General features: G+C 40.1%; 1 protein-coding gene across 2 annotated transcripts in view; it reads left to right on the top strand.

The window, feature by feature from the left end:
- The first annotated feature begins 54 nt into the window (after positions 1–54).
- Positions 55–22,287, top strand: part of ammecr1 (AMMECR nuclear protein 1) — a 113,368-nt gene continuing 91,135 nt past the window's right edge. Inside the window, exon 1 of one of the 2 annotated variants that reach the window (XM_080187938.1) lies at positions 55–341. In XM_080187938.1, coding sequence (XP_080044064.1) covers positions 55–341 — 287 coding nt within the window. The remainder of the gene's footprint in view (positions 342–22,287) is intronic. The other variant, XM_080187939.1, reaches the window with a different exon arrangement.

Raw genomic sequence — 22,287 nt, 5'->3', positions numbered from 1 at the left:
CCACCTCCTCCTCCTCCTCCCCCCCTCCCTCCCTCTCTCTAACCGCGGAGGAGTATGGGTAGAAAGCGGGGCTTCGCGGAAGCGCCGGTGGATTCCAAGATGGCGGCGGGCTGCTGTGGAGTGAAGAAGCAGAAACTGTCGAGCTGCTCGTCCTCTTCCACCACCTCCTCCAACAACTCCAGCGAGAACCACTGCAAGGACGTGAGCCGCGCCAACGGCTTCAGCGGCTGCCGGAGCATGGTGGTCAACTCGGAGATGTGCTGCTTCTGCTTCGACGTCCTGTACTGCCATCTGTACGGATATCAGCCGCCCCGGAGCCCACGATTCACCAACGACCCATAGTGAGTACCCAAACTCCCTGGGCACGGCGTCGCCGCGATTCTTCCCTCAACTTTACTTATTCTGCTTGTTGGTGATTTTTTTTTGGCTCAAGTGCGATCCAGTGGCCATCTGAATTTGTAATTATTTTTTAATTCATTTTTTTCTTTTCTTTTCCCCCCCCCCCGCCAAACCACCGGTCAATCTTTCCTAAATAAGTCGAAAGAAATGCAATTCCCCTCTCCTCGTTTTCGAGAAAATTTTCTGTGTGAACTTCACAAACAAAGGAAACAGCACGCAAGATCCTTGTAAGCTTCTCCAAGTTTGTCAGCATACTCTCCGCAGCCTGTTTCCCTGCAACTTTTTAGCATTTCCAATCCCGATTTGTGTGTGTGTGGTGTTTTTTTTGGGGGGGGGGCGGAAACGGGATACTTTTCCTGTAGTTTAACTTTTTCAGGTTTTGCCGGCGTTTTCCAAATGATGTTACTACTGAATGACTTTCTCCAGAATGTATGTTTGAGCAGCTAATCTAACACCTCGCCAATCCAGTCGGAACTTAATAGTTTCGAATATGAAGTGAATCCCCCCGTTCGTCGGTTGTGATTTCTTTTTTTCCTCTCCAAAGTAACTTCGGAACGATTCTACTCTGGTGTTTACTCCCGGAGGGGAGTATCGTGTAATCGTTTTTTTTTATTTTTGTCAATATTACAAGTCCAGCTTTAAGCAAATATAAGGGAAAAATGTAGATGTAGTTAATTTCAGCCTGACGGGCGTCGTGCAAGTTACTTTATCCAGAGGCTAATAATGTACTTGTCCCGATCTGCAGCCTGATGATAAAGTAGGTTATGTTCCAAGAACTTTTTAATATCGCAGCTTCAGATGTTTTGGCTAAGGAGATTTTTCTTTTCGTCACCCGGCTGTGTTTTGTGCTGGACGTTTGAACAATCCGATTTATGACTTAAAAGTGTTTCTTTGCTTTCTGGACAGTCCAATTTAGCGAATCTGTTTGCACTTTTCGCACAACATTTGAGTTTGATTTGTGTTTGTTTCAAATTTTAAAGGTATTTAATGGACATTAAAACAACTGCTCTGAAACTAAGAATTGCCCAGTTTGGATTTTTGTACTAAGTTGTAGCTAGTGTGCAGTTCTGAAGTGATTTTAATTTGACCATTTGTATTTTAATAGGATGAAACTGGTGAGAGGATTAATGAAAACATGTTTAAATCATCAAGAATATAGTGTGAAGAGCTTAAAGCAGAAAAACACTAACATTTGCAACTTTTGTGGTGTAAGCAAGTTGAAAAAGTTATTTATTGATTACTATCATAAAATGAATGGGCACTTCAATGTAACTGGCATTCGACTGTAAAATCTTTGTTATGTAGTTGGCATTAAGAGATTTTGGATGTGGAATGTAATGTGCTGGAATCGGAGTGTCCTTGGTCATCAGTACCATTGTCAGGAGATTTTGTGAATGGGGTATAAGCTTGCTAATTGTGGGGAGTTTAACAAATTGTTTCATTAAATTTTCCTCTAAATTAGCAAAATTTAGTCTTGAATTCTAATGTCAAAATATGAATTAATTTTTTTCATGTGACCCTCAATTTTTCCAAATGTTTTTCTCTGCTTAACGCCAACCGTTGATCTGTGCTGGAGTTGTTATCCTGAAATCACTCCCTTATCCTTTTCATAACAAGCTGCTTTCAATACTAACTATAGGTTGAGTTGTGTCACGTGTGCTCAGTCCTGGAAACACTCTAGTTTCACCAACAGAGGAAACTGCTCACTCAATTAGCAAGAGTAAGCTATTTTAATAAAACATTTTGAGGGGAACTGAAGAATAATGATGCATATGTTGTCATATGAAATTAAAACTTTAATATTTTTAAGAGGTTGCTGTGTTATAAAGTGAGTTGATGTAAAATGTGAAGTTTACTTTTCAGAGTTTCTTTTCCAAAATCAGCACAAGCCAAATATTGCACAAAATTTGAAAATATATTTGCAAGGATTGTGGAAAGGAAACTTATTGAGTCTTGTTTTCTTTATACTATTATTGGGCCTTCCGTGCCCGTTGGGCACTGCAGGGGCTGGCGTGCATTGTAGACCCCTTCAATCACATTTTGATTTAATGTTTTAAGTTTCCTTTGGACTTTGGTTTCTGTTTGGGCCGTTTCCCCCCCCACTTCCTTTTTGGGGGGCTGCCCCTCTTAATTTGTCCCTAAGTTAATTTGAGTTGGTTTTTACTCGTTTAGCTCGTGACAAGGACTAGCCATTGTCACCGCGCTGCCTGAGTCGGCAGTCACATGTAGGCCAGACCAGTGAGGATGGCAGATATCCTTTCCTAAAGGACGTTAGTGAACTAGATAGGTTTTTATGACAGTGATAGTTTAGGTAAAGGTGACCATGAAAGTATCTTTCAATTCCAGATTTAATTGAATTTAAATTCCACCAGCTATGTAGCCTGCACTTCTGGATTACTAATCCAGTGAATTTCCACTACGGCACCATCTTCCCCTTACATTAGAACTTTGATGTTTACTAAGGAAGAGGAATATGACAAAATATCAGTGGAGGCAGTGGATAGTGTGAAAATTGAAAATGAGGTTGTACTGGAAAAGTTGGCTCTGTTTCAGGTTAACCAGTCACCTGGTCCTGATTACTTGCATCCCAGGTTGCTAAAGGAAGTGGGAGTGGAGATGATAAGAGCTTTTCAAATTTTTCTGGATGCTGGGTAAGTGCCAGATAATTGCAGAGTGGCAGGTTAGATACTTTCATTCAAAACAGGCTGTAAGTACAGATCAGTTAATCTAACATTGGGTAAAGTTTTGGAAGTCTTAATCGGGGAGAAATCTACAAGCCTTTGGATAGTTTTGATTTATTATTGTCACATGTATTAGCATACAGTAAAAAATATTGTTTCTTGTGTGCTGTGCAGACAAAGCATACTGTTCATAGAGAAGGAAATGTAACATTACAGTCATAGGTATGAGTTAATGAGGCCAGCATCATTTGTAAAAGGCAGATTGACTAATCTAACTGAATTTTTTGATGAAGTAACAAAAGGTTCATGAAGGGAATGTGGTGGATTTGCCTGAATGGATGTAGCGTGATTGACAAGGTACCATATAAAAGGCTGGTTAACAAAGCTGAGGAACAGGAGGACTAGTGTGCAATTGGATAAAAAAAAAATCAGCTTAGGGGGCAGCAATTGATAGTTGTTTTTCAGACAGCATCAGGATGGTAGTTAGTGGTCTTTTTGTGGGCACCACCTCCCCCCAGCACACACTCACACCAAGGGTCAGTGGAAGGACCACTGCTTTTTTTTCTATATATAATTGACTTGGATCTTTGTGAAGGGAGTGAAATTTCAAAATTTGTTAATGACACCAAACCTGGAGGAGTGAAAGATATGAAAATGATACAATTAACTCCATAGTTACATAGGCTCATAGAAAAGGCAGCCAAGTGGCAGATAGAATTTTAAAGGGAGCAATGTGAGATGATGCATTTTGGCAGACGATATGGGGAGAGGCAGTATAGATTAAGTAGCGCAATTCTGCATTGTGCAGGAACAGAGGTACCTGGAGTGTGTGTGAATTGATCTTTGGCAGTATGTATTAAGAGTGGTTAACAAAGCATAAGGGGTCTTAGACTTCATAAATAAAGGCATTCAGTATAAAGCAGGGAGGCTGTGGTGCATTTATGTTAGGCTTCAATTAGTTATTGCTTACAGTTCTGGTAAAAGATGTGAAGCTCCTTGAGAGGGTGCAGAGGAGATCTTCCAATGATTCCAAAGATGGGGGTGTAGTATTGGCAAGGTTAGTTTGAAAAGGTTCTCCTTGAAGATTGAAGGGATTCTTGATGAAGGTCACAAGTTATGACAGGTTTAAATAGGGTAGATAAATCTCTTCCCATTAACTGGTGGTATGAGAGGAGACAGATTTAAGATTTTGGGCAAGTGATGCAGAGGGGATGTAAATGTTTTTGCACCAAGTGGTAATGGCCTGAAGCTTGCTCCACACAAGGTGGTTGGATGTGGTTATGATCAATGATTTTAAAAGAAAATATGGTCACTCAGAAGAAATTAAATTGTCAAGCTACAGGGATTGTGCACAAGGAAATGGATTGCTCTGTTGTTAGCTGGCATGGACATGATGGGCCAAATGGCTGCCTCGACTACCATAAATGACACTTATGACTGTGTGGAATTGGTGCAAACTAGATACAAAACTAGAGGCGTACTAGATGATTTTATGAAAAATCACCAATGAACAAGAATGTTCATCAGCACTGATGGTAGTAATTAAAGTTTCTCTGTATCAGGACTTAGGAACACAAAACATGACAGACTACATAGATTGAAGCAATGGAAGACTAGATAAATTGGCTCCAGATTTGGCATGTGACATGATGGAAACATTGAATAATTGACTTCTGTAGAATGGCTAAATCTGGAGAAGAGCAGTTACATGAATATGTTTGAAAAGTGGATGGGGTGGTAAGGGAGACATTGAGGGGTGACACAAATTCCAGAAAGTATTTGGGGCAGAGAAATGTTCATTATTTGACCACAGGAACATTGGCATGGAGACCTTGAGTAAGAACACAGTGCAGATCAGGCAAAATATAACTGGTCAGTTTCAACTGTCATTCATTAACTTGTCGTCAAAATAGTTTGAACTCCAACAGTTACTTGTGCAGCTGGGTGGCCTTCGTGCCGCGCCCTCCCCCAACTTCCAACCCCCTCACACCCTCTTTTTCAGGCAAGTATCTATTTCCTGTTACGAAATAAGTTATGGGTTTTGCTCTGCCAGATTGGAGTAGGAAGTTGTATGTCCTTTCTAACTTCTAATTCTTGTGATTATTGTAGATTTACTCCTTGTTATTGTTTCACCAACCAGTAAAAAAAAATCTATCACTATTTACTTGCTGCTAGTTCTTCATAATCTCGATCCCTATTGGGTCACCTAATCCACTGTCTCCACACTAATAAGGACAAAGGTCTAACACTGCAATTTTCCATTATCCCTCTTGCATCTTAAAAGGGAAAAGTAACAAAAACAACTTGCCTTTAGTGTAGGAAAATGTGACCACCAAATCTTTTCCATTGTTTCTCTAGACTGCCCAAAACCTGTACAATACTTTTAGATGTGACCACATTAAATGCAAGTTCAACATTACAGGCTTGGTATTGTATTCAGTTCATTTAGGTGCTGAACTAAGCATTTGGTATGCCTATTTTTAGTGATCTTGTTTACTGGCCCTATCACCTCGTAGCAAACTGTTTATCTTATAGAATCAGTGGTGTTTGTTGAAAAATCACTGTTTACTGCGTGTTTATTTTCCTTATTTAGTATATTATTCACTATGCAGGTGCAGTGTTCATTTGCAACCCCTCAGATTACAGGGTATCCAACATGAGCACGCTGCAAGTCCTGGGCAACATTCAGGAATTGGCCAATAAGTGACATGCAACATTCGTGCATAGCAATGACAACCATCAACAAGGAGTCTGGGCATCAGCCTGTAACATTTAATTGCATTACCATTGTTAAATTTTTCCCTATCACTAACAGCATAACCCTGAGGGTGTTCTATAAGCGTATGAATAGCAAAATGGTGGCAACAGAAAGGGTAGGATTGATTAGGGATAAAAGGGAGTTGGGGATGGGAGAAGAAGCAGAACCATTGAGTGAGTGCTTAGCACTTGCCTTTACAAAGGAGGATGGTGCAACCCAGGCTGGGGTGAGGAAGGGGATGACTATACACTAAAGGAATTTACAGTTGAAAAGGAGATGTTAGAAACACTTCACTCAATAGGTCAGGTACTAGGACCAATGAGATGCATCCATAGGTACTGAGAGAAGTGAGTGGAAACTGAAGGGGAACTAGTGGTAATCCTCCAGCCTTTCTTAGAAACAGGTGGTGCCAGAGGACATGAGCATTACGAATATTATACTCATGTTCAAAAAAAGTAAGAATGAATTGATTTGGCTTATTATAGTCTTATGTATTTGTATACAGTGAAAAGTATTGTTTGCAATACAGACAAAGCATAATGTACATGGGGAAGCAAAGAGTGTGCAGAATAGTGTCAGTCTTAGGCTGTAGCAAAAGATCAATTTGATGTGAGATAGCTCCATTCAAAAGTCTGATGGCAGCAGGGAAGAAGCTGTTCTTGAGTTGGCTGGTAAGTGACCTCAGACTTTTGTATCTTTTTCCCAATAGAAGAAGGTGGAAAAGAGTATGTCCGGGGTGCATGGGGTACTTGATTATGTTGGCTGCTTTGCCGAGGCAGTGGGAAGTTAGAGTCAATGGATGGGCGGCTGGTTTGCATGATGGATTGGCTACGTTGACGACCTTTTGTAGTTTCTTGTGGTCTTGGGCAGAGCAGGAACCATTCCAAGCTGTGATACAACCAGAAAGAATGCTTTCTATGATGCATCTGTAAAAGTTACATAATAACAGTTTGAGGACTGAACTTTGATTCACTGTTGTCTGCTACTTGCTGTTCATCCATTTGTGACATGGTGAGAGTGAGGGGACAGCCATACAGTTCCAAGGTCAGGATGGTGTGTGACTTGGAGGGGAACTTATAGGTGGTGTCCCCATGGATCTACTGTCTTTGTCCTAGGTGGTCAAGGTCATGACTCTGAAAGTTTCTGTGAAAGAAACTGTGGCAATTTGCTGCACTGCATCTTGTAGATGGCACACAATGGCATTCATTATTGGTGGAAGGAGTGAATATTTAAGTTGGATTAGGTACCAATCAAATGGGCTGTTTAATTGTCACAAGGTATTTTCAAGCATCTAATTGTAATTAAATAAGGTCTTTTTTTTTTGTTGCTCCTTTTGCTGGTTTGAGTGATGGACTGGGCTTCACTCATGACTGTTCGTAGCTGCTTGTGGTCTTGGGCAAAGCAGGATCTATGCCAAGTTTTATGTGGTGCATCTGTAGAAGTTGGATTTGTAGCGGGCATGCAAATTTCCTTAGTCTCCTGAGAAAGTAGAGGCTTTTCTAACATAGCATCCACATGTAAGGATCAGGAGAATTCCACCACAAAGAAATGTAACTTTAAATGCATATGTCTTAGCAATAGGCATGATTACCCTTATAGCTGAAACATTTTCTTTAGAAAATATTGTGATGTTAATATGGTGACACACCAGCTTTCAACTATATTGAGAATTGGCTGTTTGCTAATAAAATTGGAAAAGGTGGCCTTAACATTCAGTATTATAACTGTAACTCTGAAAGCTTTTTCACTTTCTAAATCAAGCAGCATTAGTAATCAAGATTTTCATTGATTTCATAATACGCTGGATAGTACTCGTAATCAAAAGCAGTTTCTCAAATCTGTAGTATGGCCTATTAATTCCTTGAATGGATGTCTATTTTTGGAGCACTGAATGTTGGTGCTCAGTGTAAACAGTCAACCCATAGCTGACATTGAACCAAGGCATTATTCCTTTATCTATAAATTTGTATATTGCAGTTTTTTCAACAATTTGAAATGCAATATCTGTGCTCAGTAATGTGTGGGATTTGTTGTGTAAATAGGTTTATACAGTGCAAAACATTGTGACTTGAGTTGCCACAAGCTTGTATGGAAATTTTGCAGCGCAATTTGTCAGAAATCTGCTAAACCAGAACAAAAGATCAAATAGATTTTAGCGCAAGTTATGTCAAGTGCAAATCGAGTTTCTGGTTTTAAAAGAAACATCATGCTGGAGACTGACCATGTCACCAGATCAAATTAATCACCATGGTGAATTTCCACTAATTGCATCTGTTTACTGGTCTTGAGGCCCTTTAAAATTAAGCCGCCTTTCAGACATGCAGGCACTAATAAAAACCTTTGTCAAAGGTTTCAATTTTTTAAATTTACTAAAAACTGACCATGTGAGCCAATGTAAGTTGTGTAATGGTTCTAGTTTTGAAAGTTATTTTATTCTCTAGTTACTCAGAGGTGGTGAGCTAGACACTTTTTTTGATTTGAAATGTTTATTTTTAAATCATTTTTCAGCTGTAGTAATTGCATGTAACCATTCTTAAAATGAAAGAGCATTTTTAATGCAGTTTTTAAATTCTAAAATGTGCTGCCCAGATATGTTGACTCATGAAGTATTCACTTTTTCTAAAACTGGTGTAATTTGCATCCAGAACACTGTTTCCACAGTGGAAACTCTGAGCCTGTATGTTTAGCAGCTTCCATAGCATAGTACTCGTATTGATCAGAAAACATGCTCTTGGCAAAATGTTTTATCTTTCAAAACTTGTTCTGACTGTGAGAAGTGATTTGTCAGAACATTTTGCAATGCTTAATATGACTTTGGGTTGGCTGTATCTGTCCAGTTTAATGAAGTTATTCCATTCTACTGTTCAGGATTGAGGCAATGTTCTATTGTTAATTCTAATTAAAACTGTAAAGCTTATATTGGACTACAGTTTTAAGTAAGCTAAATCTTGTTTCCAAGCTCTGTAGCTAGCAGTGTGAAATACCTGAACTGATTGTATTTATCCATATGCCCTCATTTTCATCTTGGATGTATTGATGCTTAGCAAAATGTGTCTACGTTGAATAGTCTCGCACAATTGCCGGTTCTAAGCAGTGATGTACAAATCATTCTGTTACTCTTAAATGTGCTTGAGTTTCTTCAACTCTGCCTACTTTTGCTGTGAAATAAAACACTATTCTTGTTGGCCAAAGGAGAGTGCAATGAGTGCCTGAGCATATACAGCACAGAATAAGCTTGAGTTTTAAATCAGTGATTCATTCATCTGTGGCAGATGGCCAGATATGGAACTTCATTTGTAGGGAAATGATACTTATTACTTTTCCCTAGCACTTTCTGCAAATTCTGTATAATTGTCCATTTTCCATACACAAATATGCATGCAATTAATTTAGCAAAAGCTCATGTTGGGTAGAGGTATCCTGGTTTGACAGGCCAGTGCAAATGGTTGGAAAATTGAAAGAATAATGCTGCGTTGATAAAGAACAGACTGTCCCAGAGCAGAAAGCGTTAATGTGGGATAAATCGACTTGAGGAACTTGAAGGCAAATATTAAGAATCATTTTTTAAATTTCGTCGGATTAGGGAATTAGTAGAACTCAACGTAAGACCAATGTGTGGAATTTGATCAACAAGTGGGTGTCAACTGAACAGATGTTGAGGGCTGAAAGAGTTTATAATTGTATTTTCTTTACATTCATGGGATGTCTGTATCACTGACCAGGCCAGCATTTATTGCCCTTGATAATAATGATGAGCCAGCTACATTCTTATATCACTGTCCGTAGCTCTTGTTCTGTAGATATCTAACAACATTGTGAGTATATGGATTTCTAGAAATTTGACCTAGTGATATCAATGAACTCTTTACAAGTCTGGATAGTGTGTGACTTTGCAAGGTGGTGATATTCTCATATCCCTTGCTGCCTTCATCTTCTAGGCAGTAGACTTGACTTAGCATTGACGAGCTGCTATAGAGTGTCTTGTAGATAGCACACGTTCCTGTCATGTCGTGCCAGTGGTGGAGGGAGTGAATGTTTTATGTGATGGTTGGAGGGCTGCTTTGCCCTGGATGAGGTGCACTCATCTGGGCAACTGCAAAATAATCCATGTTTGAGGAGTTGAGGTAAGTTACTCACTGCAAAATATTAAACTTTTTGCCACAGGATTAAACTGGCTGTTCCAATTAAGTCTTGTTGTTAATGGTGATTCCTGTGATGTTGGCGAAGTGTTCGGAAACGGTAATGCCATGAATGTCAAGGGGAGGTGGGTAGAATCGTGTTGGAAATAATTGTAGCCTAATACTTGTTGTTTATCAGCCCAGTGTTGTCCAGGTCTTGCTGTAGATGGGTATGAACTGCTTTGTTATTTGAAGGTTTATGAATGGGACTGAATATGCAAACATCTCCATTTCCTGACCTTGTCAGAGAGGAAATGTCTTTGAAACGGTGATGTGACTAACTGAGCAACTCTTGCAGCAATGTTCTGGGGCTGAGATGATTTGACTTCTGACAGCCTCACCATCTTTCTTTAGGTTAGGAGTGATGAGTCAGTGGAGAGTTTTCCCTGATTCTCACTGGCTTCAATTTCTTTCCATGAATACTGGAAGTATGTTGTAAGAAGCCTAAAGTAAAGATGGCCATTCCAGGAAGTAATTGTAGTGTATTAGTTTGTAGAAGATTGATAAGTATACCATAAAATATATGGGGAAAGTTGGGTTGAATAGTGCATGAGGGGTACTTTAGCTTTATACCTCATGAATATTTGGGAGATGCAGGAAAAATTACACTTGGAGCATCAGAAGCTGCTTAATAAATGGCTTTGGACTTTTATGTTAATTCTACAAGCTTTCAGGTATTAATTCCAGTAGAAATTTATGGTGAAGGAGTAAGTCTGAAGCTTGTCTTTTGCTTAAGCAAGTTTATCCTGAGAGCAGCTCAGCATAGCAGCTATCTCTGCTTCCCCACATTTTCACTGTTCCTGATGTATCCAAATTATGCTATTTCTGAGATTAAGCTAATGATTATCACCTGTCCTAACAATGCAGTTGGTTTAATAATGCAATTTCTAATTACTGGTACATTAGTACCAAGGAAGATACTATGTAAAGAAATGAGGAAATGTTGACAAAGCGCTTTAGCTGTCCCAAATTATGGTGAAGGGCCATAGACCTGAAATGTTAACTCAGTTTTGCTGCCCAGCTGTCTGCCTGACTCAGTATTTCCAGCATTTTCTGTTTTTAAAGTTTATTTATTAGCCACAAGTAGGCTTACATTAACACTGCAGTGAAGTCACTGAAAATCCCCTAGTCACCGTGTTCCATTGCCTGCTCAGAGGGAAAATTTAGCATAGCCTAACCATGTCTTTCGGACTGTAGAAGGAAACTGGAGCACCCAGAGGAAATCCATGCAGACACGGGGAGAATATGCAGACTCCGCACAGGCAGTGACCCAAGCCAGGAATTGAATCTGGGTTCCTGGTGCTGTGAGGCAGCAGTGCTAACCACTGTGCATTATGTTGCTCCAGTTTATTTCAGATTTCCAGTATACACAGTATTCTGCTCTTTCACACTGCATTATGTTGGTTGAATTAGTTTAGAGTCTGCAGTATTAATGTGTTATGTTACTTGTGTGGCCTGAAGTTTCAGAGAAGCCTCAAGAGGCAGTTAACGTCTTAATTTGGTAAAGAGAAATGACCAACTAAAATACAGGGAATAGAAGGTGTGGTGCTCCTGAATAATGGTGATGACTGTATGATCAATTTTGTGATTTTACACTTCAGCACAACCAGAGACCAGTACTCAAGCATACAACGTTTTTTAAAAAATAGCATCAAATGAATGTACCAAGTGCTTAAACAAATTGACCGGCATGGGGAGTACTTTTTAATAACACATCTCCATGGGAGGCAAAGGCAATGCATTAAGTGTACTGTGGAATAAGTGCATACTTTGGATTAGTGAGCACAAGCCAAGAAAGTATTTTAAATGTATCAACTGAGAAATTGAAAGCTCAAACAATAAAAGCTGACAGGTGGGAGTAGTGGCACTGAGTCGACATGAAGAACCTTCTGAAATATGTAGAAAGGATAACCAGAAGTGTGTAGAATTGTACGTGGCTGTAAAGATTAAAATTATCAAGAAAACCTAAAGTGATTCTAGTGAAGTTGAAATTGAACATGAGAAAAAAAAAATTGTCTAGAATCCCTACAGAGCAGAAAGAAACCATTCAACCCAACAAGCCTGCACTGACTCTCCAAAAAAAGCATCTCACCCAGGCTGTCCCCTCTGCTGTAGCCCCATAACCCCACACATTTCCCATGGCCAATCACGTAACCACGTCTTTGGACTGAAGGAGGAGGTGCGGAAGGGACCGGAGCACCTGGAGGAAACCTATGCAGACACAATATGCAAACTCAGCACAGACAGTCATCTAAGGCCGGAATAGAACTTGGGCCCCTGGTGCTGGAGGCAGAAATGCTGCCCATTATTTCTTTTTGTGTAATGCATAGCTAAAAACAAAATTCTGTTGCAGAAACCTGAAAGCTTTGTATTTTCATTTCATTAAGCTACTATTCATGCCCTCCTTCACACTCTCCTCTTCACTATCTAATCTGGATTAAACATCTTGGTTCAGAAAAGCCAGTGAAATTTTTTAATTAAATTCTTTGAGCATTGCTATTCTGAAAAACTGAGGATGGTGGAAATTATGTTACTGGAGATACTCAAAACATTAGGAAATATAACAGTTTGATTGCAAACTTTCTTTTTATTATCATTTTCTTTACTTTTGTTTTCTTGTCAGTTCTAACAGTGTCACATAACAATAGCATTAGTAAATGAAGCCAGGTAGTGTATTGTGACAGCAGTGTGAACAGATAGCTGCGTTAGCTCTCTGGCTGCAGTGGTGCTGAGTGGGAGAAATTGGAGCACCTCCATTGCTGGAGTTTCTGACGAAGAACTGCTCAGGTAGACTGCTTCCAATCAGAAGTCACGTATACAATCAACAGCCTTAAATTTTAGCTGTGTGCTATTCCACAGTGGTCAGTATGCAGGACCTTTCAGGTAAAGGGCACATTGACTATTTGAGGACTTCTGTCAGGGCACAAATTGTGCTTTGAAATAGAACTATACTCTGTTGCAATCAATAGTGCGCTGACATTATTGAGGTGGAACAACTTTGAAAAATTCAGTAAAAATATCACCTTGTTGGTTTTTTGATCTGACTGGTTGAAACTTATCTTTACCTGAACAGTGTCCAATCCTATTGCACTGTATAAACTTCATAGACTTGGACTCGCTGATCATTTGCTTCTCCACTATATTGTTCCTTCTTTTTACTCCACTCTCTCCCCTCAGGAAAAAATGCAAATATTAAACATTAATGGATTAATGATACTTTGGTTTTCTGTAAATTGTAATTTTAACTGAATTTCTATATTCCTTTTTCATAAACGTGGATCTCTTAATCCATTTCCTTAAGTGCAACAAAGAGTGACAGAAGTTTAGTTTCGGTTACTTTTTGTAAATCAGCCTGCATTAAATCTTCCATTTCTGGAAAAGTCTTCAAGTTCCCAAACCATTTTGGTTTACTAATGAATTGGAAACCTGATTAGAAATCTGTTCATTGTACTTTACAATGTTTTGTGTCCAGTCACCTAAAGGCGGCATTTCAAAATCTTGGATGAGCCCCAAAGACATGTGTGCCGTTTATCTAGCCCTACTTACTCCACAGGTTGCTAAAATTTATTTATTAGGGTCACAAGTAGGCTTACATTAACAGTGCAATTAAATTACTGTGAAAATCCCCTGGCTGCCACAATCCAGCTTATTCTAAAATAAAACTTTTTTAAAGCAAGTTGCAAGAACTAGTTAACACAGCCATAACCTGTAAATATACCTGTCTATCCCTTTTAAAACTCCCCAGGATGCACATAGTTAAAATGTAAATTTTACATGGAAAAACTATGTTTGCACACAGTTTGTTGTCTATTTGGTGCTGCCTCTTGTGAAGACAGGTCGCTTGCCCAAGTACATGCCTGGAGGTTCTCACCAATGGGGCTTCAGCACAGATGAATATAAATCCAGGTCAATCCTCCTCATCTCAGTCTCTCGCGTTTTCCTGAAATGAGAATTCCTAGCTGAGTACTGACAACCTCAGTGTCAACTAAGGCAAAGAGATGCAAACTGGGCAGCTTTTCCCCATCTCAGTTCATTCTCAACTGAATTTTTTTAAAAAGTTCAAAACTTAAAGCTCATGTCCATCAAATGATTTCCAGTAAATCACTGTCTGCCTTTAAGAGGCTGCTTAGATATAGCACTTGGGGCGAATGGGATCAAAGGTTATGGAAAGAAAGCAGGATTAGGCTATTGAGTTGGGCGATCAGCCATGATTGTGATGAATGGCGGAGCAGGCTCAAAGCTCCAAATGGTCGCCTCCTGCTCCTATTTTCTACGTTAAACAGTTTTTACCCCAATAGTTAAAGTAACTGCAGTGTAAGCAAGCGCACAGCTATTCTCCCCCCGCCTTGAGAGTCATACTTTTCAGTTAGCTGAAGTCAGGTGATTTCTTAGAAAAGGCATGCTTGTCGACAGTCCAAGATGAGCTTACAATCTCTTTGAAAAACTTCAGGTCAATTTCCAAGTGTCCAAATAATGCACTGTGCTTCAAAGTTTTAAAAGAAAATAGTCCTTGATGGTATAGTTCTAACAGAACTACAAAATGGAAGAATGACAGGAAACTTGTAAGGCATATCAAAATCTTAATTTTTCTTTTTACAACTAAATTGGTTAAAAAAAAGGTATTTGGAAAAATGTTGGTTCTGAGAACTGATAATGGTGATATTGTTAATTGAGAATTAGTGAACTGTTGAATAATTAATTTGCCAGTATTTACAACTGAGAAGGGATCAGGGTTTCCTAAGCTTTGAGTCGTGGAGCCCTAATGATTTCCTAAGAGCACCAGGGAAGCCCAAGCATTTGTATAATGTTGACGTGCTGCTTTTTGCCACAAAATAGGTGCGAACACAAAATAAAATGTTACAAGTCTTTTCTGGCTATATCTATGCTTATATTAATCTGGTAATTTAAAAGTTCTCGGATTTTAAAATATGTAAGTCTTACTCTGCTATTTCTAATGGGAAAAACTTATTCTAATATCAGACGCGTGCATCTCATTCTCCCTCCCACACACTCGCATCTCTTTCATGTTCACACGTTCGTTGCCATGTTCTTTCACAGGCTCACTTCTCCATCACATTCACATATGTGCAATTCTCGATCACCCTCGCACTCTCTCAAACACGAGATCTTGCCCTGGTCCATTTGATTTCTCTAACTATTTTCAAATTTTTGAAATCAAAATTTCAAATTTTTGAAAATTTCAGATTTATTCAAAAATAAAGTTTTGAATTTAAAATTTGAATTTTAGTTTCAAATCTTCCCATAACTTTTGATCCCATTTGTCCCAAGTGCTGTATCTAAGCAACCTCTTAAAGGCAGATGTCTAGTGATTTACTGGAAATCATTTGATGGACGTAAGTTTTAAGATTTGAACTTTTTAAAATTCAGTTGGGAATGAACTAAGATGGGAAATGCTGCCCAGTTTGCATCTCTTTGCCTTAGTTGACACCGTGAGGTTGTCAGTACTCAGCTAGAAGACGAGGAGGATTGACCTGACTTTATATTCTTCTGTGCTGAAGCCCCATTGGTGAAGACCTCCAGGCATGTACTTGGACAAGCGATCCCTCTTCGAGAGGCAGCACCAGATAGACAGCATCAAACTGTGCAAACATTGTTGCTTATCAAAATAAAGTTTACACTTTGACTTGGCATTCATTGGTCATGCGACGCTCCATGCTTCATGGTCCCCTAGAGGCCTTTATGGAGCCCCTCGTCCCCAGGGGTCTGCAGATCCCAGTTTGGGGCTGCCTGTCCAAAGGAAATTAACTTTGAGTTGGGATGGGGGGGTGGCAGCGCAGGACTTCTCTAAAGTTAATATTAACAAAAATAAGTTAAAATAATACTAAGAAGTGACATTGCAAGCACCAGATAAGTTCCACCCTCGGTTTTAAATTAAGTGAGAACGTTGCAGGTGTCTTAATTAATCTTCCAAACACCTTTTGATTTGGGGAAATGTTTGTTCGTACTGAAAAGCAGCATGACTTGCACAGTTTTGCAACAAAGATTGGAGGAAAGCACCTATGGTCAGGAAATTGCTAAAGTCTTATAAATTAAGGGAATGGTGACTAAACACTCCTAATCTCAACTAATCAGAGCAAACCAGTATGGATTTATCCATGGTTGATCATGCCTGATAAACCAGATTGAATATTTTTTTAAGAGGTGAATGTCTGCGCACAGTTTGTGTAGACTTCCAGATGGTTTCTGATAATGTCCCTTAGCTAAAGCTGAAGCTCATTGAATGCAAATAATTGAACTGATTTGGACGTTGAATGAACAGAAGGAAAAAGTGGGTTTAGAGATTACTACTACTACTACTACTCACATCTGTGAGTGTACAATGTACTCCATGGATCTGTACCGAAAGTCTCACTTCAAGTTGTTCTGCTTTAATGTTGCTCAGTTAATAGAGCCTGTATTCATGTTTAACCACGATGTGGAGATGCCAGCGTTGGACTGGGGTAAACACAGTAAGAACTCTCTCAACACCAGGTTAAAGTTGAACAGGTTGAGTTAGCACAAGCCACTAGCTTTCAGAGCACTGTCCCTTCATCAGGTGAGTGGGAGTTCTGGTCACAAACAGGGCATATAAAGATACAAACTCAATTTACAAAATAATAGTTGGAATGCGAGCCTTCACAGGTATGGAGAATGCTTACCCGAAGATCAGAGGCCAAATGCTCGTGGGTGCTGAAGTGTTCCCCAACAGGAAGAGAACACTGTCTTGCCTGGTGATTGTCGAGTGGTGTTCATTCATCTGTTGTCATAGCGTCTGTATGGTCTCTCCATGTACCATGCCTTGGGACATCCTTTCCTGCAGTGTATGTACTGTGTACCTGGTGGAGGATGATCTCACGTGAGATGGCATCAGTGTCGATGATCCGGTACATCTTGCAGAGGTTGCTGTGGCAGGATTGTGTGGTGTCATGGTCACTGTTTTCCTGAAGACTGGGTAGTTGGCTGCGGACAGTGATCTGTTTGACGTTGCGCAGTTGTTTGAAGGCAAGAAGTAGGGGTGTGAGGATAGCCTAGGTGAAATGTTCTTCAATGACTTGTTGAAGGCTCCAGAGAAGATGTTGTAGCTTGTCAGCTCCAAGGAAGTACTAGATGGTGAAGGATACTCTGTCCACCATGTCCCGTGTTTGTCTTCTGAGGAGGTCGGTGCAGTTTTTTTGCTGTGGCGCACTGGAACTGTTGATCGATGAGTCGGCCATGGGCATTTGGCCTCTGATCTTTGGGTAAGCGTTCTCCATGGCGGCCTTCATGACACGCCAGAGTTCACTGATAGCCAAGTTTTTGCAAGCTCACGCAAGTGGTGGGGGTTACAGGTAGAACATAGAACACAAAACTACAGCACAAACAGGCCCTTCGGCCCACAAGTTGCGCACACATGAGCATGGTCTCAACTGGGATCTTGGGTTCACGTCACACTATCTGCCTGCAGAAGGCAGCGAGTGGTTGTGGATGGGTCTTTTTCTGCATGGAGGTCGGTCACCAGTGGAGTGCCCCAGGGATCTGTTCTGGGACCCTTGCTGTTTGTAATTTTCATAAATGACCTGGATGAGGAAGAGAAGGGATGGGTTGGTAAGTTTGCCGATGACACGAAGATTGGTGGTGTTGTGGATAGTCTGGAGGTATGTCAGAAGTTGCAGTGTGACATAGATAGGACGCAAGACTGGGTGGAGAAGTGGCAGATGGACTTCAACACGGATAAATGTGTAGTGGTCCAATTTGGCAGGTCCAATGGGATGAAGGAGTATAATATCAAGGGTAAGACTCTTAGCAGTGTAGAGGATCAGAAGGACCTTGGGGTCTGGGACCATAGGACTCTTAAATCGGCCTCTCAGGTGGAGGATGTGGTCAAGAAGGCATTTGGTGTACTAGCCTTCGTTAATCGAGAGATTCAGTTTAGGAGTCGAGAGATACTGCTGCAGCTTTATAAGACCCCGCTTGGAGTACTGTGTGCATCTCTGGTTGCCTCATTACAAGAAAGATGTGGAAGCTGTTGAAAGGGTGCAGAGGAGATTTACAAGGATGTTGCCTGGATTGGGAGGCTTGCCTTATGAGGATAAGTTGAGGGAGCTGGGTCTTTTTTCCCTAGAGAAACGAAGGGTGAGAGGTGATCTGATAGAGATTTATAAGAGGTATAGATGGGGTGGATTCTCAAGACTATTTCCCAGGGTTGAAATGGTTGCTACAAGAGGACACAGGTTTAAGGTGCTGGGGAGTGGGTACAGAGGAGATGTCAGGAGTAAGTTTTTCACTGAGGGTGGTGGTGAGTGGAATCGGCTGCTGTCGGTGGTGGTGGAGGCGAACTCGTTGGGGTCTTTTAAGAGACTTCTGGATGAGTACATGGGATTTAATGGGATGGAGGGTTATAGGTAGGCCTAGTAGGTAGTGATATAATCAGCGCAACTTGTGGGCCAAAGGGCCTGTTTGTGCTGTAGTTTTGTGTTCTATGTTCTACCTGTAACCCCCACCACTTGCATGAGCTTGCAAAATCTCACTAACTGTCCTGGCTGGAGACAATACACATCTCTTTAACCTGTGCTTAACACTCTCTCCACTCACCTTGTCTGTACCTTTTTAAGACTTGATTACCTGTAAAGACTCGCATTCCAACCATTATTTTGTAAATTGAGTTTGTGTCTTTATATGCCCCGTTTGTGACCAGAGCTCCCACTCACCTGATGAAGGGGCAGCGCTCTGAAAGGTAGTGGCTTGTGCTACCAAATAAACCTGTTGGACTTTAACCTGGCGTTCAGAGACTTCTTACTGTGGTCATGTTTAATGCCAGGTGTTTTGTCTTGGCATCATTCCACTGCAGGTCTGAAGCAGGGTTGTGTGACCTGATTGACACAATTTTGGAGTGACACACCCTGCTTACTGACCTTTCCTCTAGCCAGCAGAACTGGCCATTGCTAACTTCTGCAATCCTAACACAGAGCTGCTGCTCCTGCCTCTTGCTGTGGTGAGAGCTCAGCTGATGAGTAGCAAAAGTTTGGGGGAAAGGCAGGGTTGGTGAGGGAACGTTGGCAACCCCAGAATCAGTAGCAAAAGTTAGTTCAGTTTGTAGTTTTACATTTTATTTTAAAAGTTGTTACATTTATGAATTTAGGAATTTTACCAATGTAAAGTTTGAGTGGTCATGCAGAATCAAACTACACCTTTTACATTTGTTTTAATGAGAAAATCTGATTTGCTTAATGTTGCTTCATTTATAGTTTCATTAACATAGCTACATTAAGTGAGAACTTACTGTATTGAGCTGTCAATTATTCACTACTTGTTAACAACTTAAATGATGGAATAAAAAGTCACATGCAGATTTGCTGATATAAAGGAAGGCAGTGTTGCAAGCTGTGTAAAGCAATACATCAAATTACAAAGGTATTAATAAAGCAGCTCACCATCAAAGGAAGCTGAGGATAGCCAAGAAGCACTGGCCTTGCCAGTGATGTTCACAACCCATGATTTTTTAATTCTAAATGGATAAAATTGTGGTAAAAGGATTTTGAGGAGGCAAAAATAAATGGTGCAAATTTAGATATCATAGATGTTGGAAGGACTTTGAGGTCCAGGTACATAAATCATTAAAACGTCATCAGCATTTCTTTTATTCTTTTGTAGGATGTGATTGTTGTTGGGATGGTCAACGTTTGTTGCCCATCCCAAATTGTCTTTGAGAACATAATGAAAGAACATAAGAACATAAGAAATAGGAGCAGGAGTAGGCCATCTAGCCCTTCGAGCCTGCCCCGCCATTCAATAAGATCATGGTTGATCTGTCGTGGCTCAGTTCCACATTCCCACCCTCTCCTCATAACCCTTAATCCCCTCGCTTATCAAAAACCCATCAACCTGCGTCTTAAAAATATTGAGCGAGGCAGCCTCCACTACTTCAACGGGCAGAGAATTCCAGAGATTCACCACCCTTTGAGTGAAGAAGTTCCTCCTCAACTCCGTTCTAAACCGCCCCCCCCTTATCTTGAGGCTGTGCCCCCTAGTCCTACTGTCCTTTCTGAGCGGGAAGAGTCTCTCCACCTCTATCCTGTCCATCCCATTCATCATCTTATATGTCTCAATGAGATCTCCCCTCGTTCTCTCGTGGATGCTGGCCTTTATATCTCGAGGATTAGAATATGAGGAGGTAGAAGCCCTGTGTCAAATGCAAAGCTCTGGTTAGATCACATCTGGAATACTTTGAGCAGTTCTGGACATACTGGCCTTGAAGGAGGTGAGGCATGGATTTGCCATAATGATAGCTGAATTCTAAAGGTTAAATTATATTAGCTGTAGCTATATTCCATGAAATTTAAGATTAAGGGGTGATTTGATCTAAGCTATCAAGATATGAAGGGGAACAGATCAGATTGTATAGAGAAACTATTTGTTTGATGAAAAGTCTGGAGTAGGGGACATATTTAAAAGCGAGACGTTCTGCATGAAATTAGTAAATATTTCTACATGCAAGTTTGGAACTGTCTTCAAACGACAGTTGATACTAGATCATTTGTTAATTGTAAATCTGAGATTGGTAGAATCTAGTTAGCCAAACATTAAGGATATAGGGAAAAGGTAGATGAGTTAGGTTACCAATCGCCATAATGTCATTGAATACTGGAACAGACTCGACAGATTAAATGGCCTACCCCAATTGTGTTGTGTCCCTACGTTGTACTGCATTATTGGAAAAAATCAAGAGAACATTCTGAAGTAAAAATAAATTTGTACTTATCCCCAATATTTTATCAGGATCTGTAAGGGCAGATGGCAGGATAGCATTTCCAAGCAGAGATCCCACTCCTAAACACACATGCAATGAAATGTTTTCTATTTCATACATTTCTTAAAATCTTGAGGTTTGTAAATCAGTTATGCATATGTTAACCTTCAAATAATACTCTAAGCATTTGAGTACTGTGTTTTAGCTTCATGATACAAAATGATCTGCTTGTATGATAGAGGGGCTGTCTTTAATCAGCTTTGTTTTACAAAGCTGTAGTAATCTTTAATGGTGGCCTACATAGGAAGAATAGTGCTGAATGTTTTTAAAGGGGTGGAAAACCATTTCTGCATTTCCTCCTCTCTTGCTTCCCCCCCGCCCCCACCACTTTTTTAAATGAATTATAAGCTGAGTAATTGCTGATTAGGCAAGCCTAATCATCAACTTGTCGAGACATCTGGATTGTCTTGGGCCGGTCTTGTCTAAAGTCCGTTTTGAAGCACTTGGAAAGAGCATGCCAATCACATTTGACCTTCTTGCCTTCAAAATAAGGGGAAGAAAAGTTTTAGTTTTCTTTGTAGGGACTTTGATTTAAAGAACAACATCGTTGTTCATGGTTTGGCAGTCAGGACAATGGGAGAGTACATTGTATTTGAAGAGCTGGCTGAAAATTGAAGTGCAATTCAAATGTTTGCCCTAAAGTTTTGGGGGAAAACTTATTTCAAACGCAGTGTAAAATAAATTATCTTTGTGCCAAGTCACTTTGCATGAATCTGGAGTACTAAATGAATACATTTTTGCTGTTTCCGCCTTTTACTTTTTGTTTCTTAGTATATTTCAATTACATTGAGGTATGACAATCCAATCTGTAACTTAAACTTTGGACCATCTACGTGCGCTTAAGGACTGTTGAATTGAGTACAAACATGCTAATTAACTATAAACCTTTTAGTTTCTGATGCTCAGTAGTATATTGTGCATATCCTGAAATCTGCCAGTACAATATACAAACTTGGTTAAAAGTTTTGTCTTGTTGTAAGGCGAAAATTCCCTTAGTACATCCAGTACATGTTAAGTTGTCTATTAATTTACCTGCTGCGGTTTACAAGTCCGCGCTGGTAGAACTGTTCAAAATAATGTATGGTACAACCTTCAAGAACATTAGTTGAATGATACAAACAGTACCAAAAGGAATTTGCACTTCATAGAATCCCCGCAGTGCAGGAGGTGGTTATTTGGCCCATCAAGCCTGCACTCTCTGAAAAAAACATCTTAACTAGCAAATACCTTCAAAACACTTGTGGTCTAATTAGTATACTTCACCAATTCCATTATCTCATTTTCCATCATCAATCCCTCCAGAAGGGTAACTTTGTCTCCTTTTACTTTCTATTTCTTTTCTCCACAAATCCCCACTCTGCCCTTGCTATTACCACCACTGTTGACAGCTGCACTTGCATCATGCAGTCCTTTTTGCATGCCTACATACCATGCACCAGGCCCCATCCACCAAATCAACATCAGCCAATCAATATGTACAGACAA

This window comes from Carcharhinus amblyrhynchos, chromosome 4, assembly GCF_965287045.1.
Source record: "Carcharhinus amblyrhynchos chromosome 4, sCarAmb.v2.hapA, whole genome shotgun sequence".
In the NCBI taxonomy this organism is placed as follows: Eukaryota; Metazoa; Chordata; class Chondrichthyes; order Carcharhiniformes; family Carcharhinidae; genus Carcharhinus; species Carcharhinus amblyrhynchos.
The sequence above is the reverse complement of the archived record's forward strand: the minus strand, read 5'-3'. Positions and strand labels throughout refer to the sequence as shown.